This window comes from Streptopelia decaocto, assembly GCF_964273445.1.
Source record: "Streptopelia decaocto genome assembly, chromosome: 7".
NCBI classification, from domain to species: domain Eukaryota; kingdom Metazoa; phylum Chordata; class Aves; order Columbiformes; family Columbidae; genus Streptopelia; species Streptopelia decaocto.
This window is the reverse complement of record NC_138661.1, coordinates 8,131,765-8,135,736: the sequence shown is the minus strand read 5'-3', so window position 1 is coordinate 8,135,736 and position 3,972 is coordinate 8,131,765. Positions and strand designations below refer to the sequence as shown.

At 54.6% G+C, this 3,972-nt stretch overlaps 1 protein-coding gene across 1 annotated transcript; it reads right to left on the bottom strand.

Moving 5' to 3' along the window:
• Positions 1–832: 832 nt before the first annotated feature.
• HSPA2 (heat shock protein family A (Hsp70) member 2) lies at positions 833–3,281 on the bottom strand. The gene has a single exon (XM_082058876.1). The coding sequence runs from the start codon at positions 3,125–3,127 to the stop codon at positions 1,223–1,225; it is 1,905 nt and encodes a 634-aa protein (XP_081915002.1). The 5' UTR covers positions 3,128–3,281; the 3' UTR covers positions 833–1,222.
• Positions 3,282–3,972: the final 691 nt, after the last annotated feature.

The window sequence follows — 3,972 nt, the reverse complement described above, 5'->3', positions numbered from 1 at the left end:
GCTCACCAACACTCCCACTCACTAACGAACAACCAAACAACAACACAGCGGATGGTTCCTTCAGCTGCCCACTGCTCTGCGGTTTTTTCCCTTAAAGGACAAGCCAGTCCAAAATGTGCATGTCATCAGCCTCCTCCATTAGAGCTAATTAATCTGCAGCTCCTCAGACTCTCAACTCTGCTCTTTTTTGCCCTCCGAAACAAATTAAGAGCTCTGGAGACGGTATGTAGTAAAACCAGAGAAGTTTAACTGCTACAAATTTTGCCTGTTCTATCAAGTTCAGCATCCCAGCTCCTCGTTCAGCACTCCCGGCTCTCAGGGACCTTGGCAGCTGTACTTTTGATCTCTTAGGAGGGGAAAACCAATACATTCAGTAAAATATTGAAAGCTCAGCTTGCGCACTAGCAACCCAAGAGTAACTCAGCAGTTAATATAGCTGCCCACAACCAGTCTCTATTTTATCGAGCCCAGCTGCCTGCCAAGAAGGACTGTTTTTGTTGTTCTCATTTCCCCACTGTTTTATTTCAGTGACGTGAACACAACAAACCCCCCCACACACATTTCCACTGCCGGAGCGGCTGAGCTGGGCACCACAGCCCAAGCCACGAGTTTTGGGCAAAAAGCAGGTCCTGCCCAAAAACAACCACCACCAGCTCAGGAAAACTTTTCCCCAGCAAGCGTGCCAGGGGTTGTGCCCACCGGCCACAGGCACCCACCTCAGGGGGAAAAAAGACAGAGCTCGGGGGCCACGGACAGTGCAAGAAAGGTTTCCCTCATTCCCCACCCCCCCACCCCCACCCCACTACTGCCCCTTCACAGAGAGGAGGATAGGTTTATGCTTTAAATGTTTTATTTATTACCAAAATTTCCAGAAGCCAAATGTGGCATTTTTTTAATCTGTAAAGATTTTCATGCATAAATTGAAACTTGTCAACTGCAACAGTCAAGTGGTTACTTTAGAAGAGACACTTGAATAGAGACAAACATCCAGAGTACAAACAGCTGTATCTGAATTAACAAAACTTGTCTATTACTAACCTTATAAAGCAGGACGTGCTTTCCCTTTTATCAAAACCAAGCTGACAGATCTGCCTTTATACACACCCAACAGAATAAACTCTGTTATCGGCAAGGACGTTTTCCTTAAACGTTAGAAAAAAAAAAAAATACAAAGCAAAGAATGGAGTGACTGTCCATAAACCAGTCTGTACTTCAGTCCTCTTTAATCTACTTCTTCAATGGTTGGGCCACCAGAGCCACCTGCCCCGGCCCCTCCAGCTCCCTGGTACAATTTTGTGACGATCGGGTTGCAGAGTTTCTCCAGCTCTTTCTGCTTGTGCTCATACTCTTCCTTCTCCGCCATCTGGTTGCGATCAAGCCAAGAAACCACCTCCCGGCACTTGTCGAGCACTTTCTGCTTGTCCTGGTCGCTGATCTTTCCCTTCAGTTTTTCATCCTCCACCGTCTGCTTCATGTTGTACGTGTAGGACTCAAGGGAGTTCTTGGCTGACACCCGATCTCTGTTAGCTTCATCCTCTGCTTTGTATTTCTCTGCTTCTTGCACCATACGGTCAATGTCATCCTTGCTAAGGCGACCCTTGTCATTGGTGATGGTGATCTTGTTCTCCTTACCCGTGCTCTTGTCCACAGCGCTGACATTCAGGATACCATTGGCATCGATGTCAAAAGTGACCTCGATCTGGGGGACCCCACGGGGTGCTGGGGGGATGCCCGTTAGGTCGAACTTGCCCAGCAAGTTGTTGTCTTTTGTCATAGCCCGCTCACCCTCGTACACCTGGACCAGGACGCTGCTCTGGTTGTCTGAGTAGGTGGTGAAGGTCTGGGTTTGTTTGGTGGGAATGGTGGTGTTGCGCTTGATGAGAGCTGTCATCACTCCCCCAGCTGTCTCGATGCCCAGGGAAAGAGGGGTGACATCCAACAGGAGCAGATCCTGCACATTCTCAGACTTGTCTCCCATAAGGATAGCAGCTTGTACAGCAGCGCCATAAGCAACAGCCTCATCGGGATTGATGCTCTTGTTGAGCTCTTTACCATTGAAGAAATCCTGTAGCAGTTTTTGGATCTTTGGGATACGAGTGGAGCCACCCACCAGCACGATCTCCTGGATCTGGCCCTTGTCTAGCTTGGCATCACGCAGGGCCTTCTCCACCGGCTCCAGGGTGCCACGGAAGAGATCGGCATTGAGCTCCTCAAAGCGGGCACGAGTAATGGAGGTGTAGAAGTCAATGCCCTCGTAGAGGGAGTCAATCTCAATGCTAGCTTGTGTGGAAGAGCTGAGGGTGCGCTTCGCCCTCTCACAAGCCGTACGCAGCCGCCTCACCGCTCGCTTGTTGCCAGCAATGTCACGCTTGTGCTTACGCTTGAATTCTTCCACAAAATGGTTCACCATGCGGTTGTCAAAGTCCTCCCCACCCAGATGGGTGTCACCAGCTGTGGACTTCACTTCAAAGATGCCATCCTCAATGGTAAGGATGGACACATCAAAAGTGCCCCCTCCCAAGTCAAAGATGAGCACATTCTTCTCACCAGCCCGGGTACCTTTCTTGTCCAAGCCATAGGCTATAGCAGCTGCTGTGGGCTCGTTGATAATACGCATCACATTAAGGCCAGTGATGGTGCCAGCATCTTTGGTGGCCTGGCGCTGGGAGTCATTGAAGTAAGCAGGCACTGTGATGACAGCATTCTGTACCTTGCGCCCCAGATAGGCCTCCGCAATCTCCTTCATCTTGGTAAGCACCATGGAGCTGATCTCCTCTGGGAAGAAGGTCTTCATCTCGCCCTTGTACTCCACCTGCACCTTGGGCTTGCCGCCCTCGTTGACCACGCGGAAGGGCCAATGCTTCATGTCAGCCTGCACCGTGGGGTCGTCATACTTGCGGCCAATGAGACGCTTGGCATCAAAGATGGTGTTGGTGGGGTTCATCGCCACCTGGTTCTTGGCAGCGTCCCCGATGAGGCGCTCGGTATCAGTGAAGGCCACATAGCTGGGTGTGGTGCGGTTGCCCTGGTCGTTGGCGATGATCTCCACTTTGCCATGCTGGAAGACGCCCACGCAGGAGTACGTGGTGCCCAGGTCGATGCCGATCGCCGGCCCTTTGCCAGACATGGTGACGGGTTTTCTCTGCTCGGCTGCTCACTCGCTGTCCCGCCACCCGCTCTCGCTCCCGCCGCGGCGCGATGTGCCGGGAGCGCGTCGCTCCCGCCCGCTTTATAGCCCGCTCAGCCGTCTTCTGGAACCTGCCAGAACCCTGCTGGCCAATCTAGACGCCCGCCTACCAACCACTGACCAATCGCGACCGTGAGTCGCCGAGAAGTAACCGCCCCCAGGTTCCTAGCCAATCAGAAGCGTGGCACCCACCCGTCAAGCCCAACCCTCCCCTCTGCACGGCGGCCAGGCCGTACTTCTTCCTGGCTTTTTCTCGAGCCGTCTCGGCTTGCAATCTGCGCCACCACCCCCGCCCAATCAGCGCTCGCGTTTCGCATTCGTCCCGCCCCCTCCCCGAAACACTGCTGGAAAGTTCCAGTGGACGTTGGGGGATCGACGTCAGCGTTACCCAATGGCGATCGGGCAGCCCCGATCGGGGCGGGGTTCGCCGCGGCGGGGTGGGCTGGGTCGCGCGCCCCTCCCTCCTCCCCCGGTTCCGTCTGCCCCTGAGGGGCGCGGGGGTTGAGGCGGGAGGGGGAGCGGGGCGGCTCAAGTGTTTGTGATTCCTGAAAGTTCAGCCCGGCGCTGCGTGTCATCCCGCAGCCGGCCGCCAGCTGCCGGGGAATTTACCCTTATTTGGTCGCAAGGCGGCAGAAATTCAACTCTCACACACACAAACCCCCGTCCCCGCCCCCTCTCCTTCCAGCCTCCCCCAGTCTCGTCACGGCGAACCCGCCGCCGCGACCCCCGTGAGGCAAAACCCTCCGCAGCGAGGGCGGCTTCGCACCGCCCCGCTATGGCAGAGG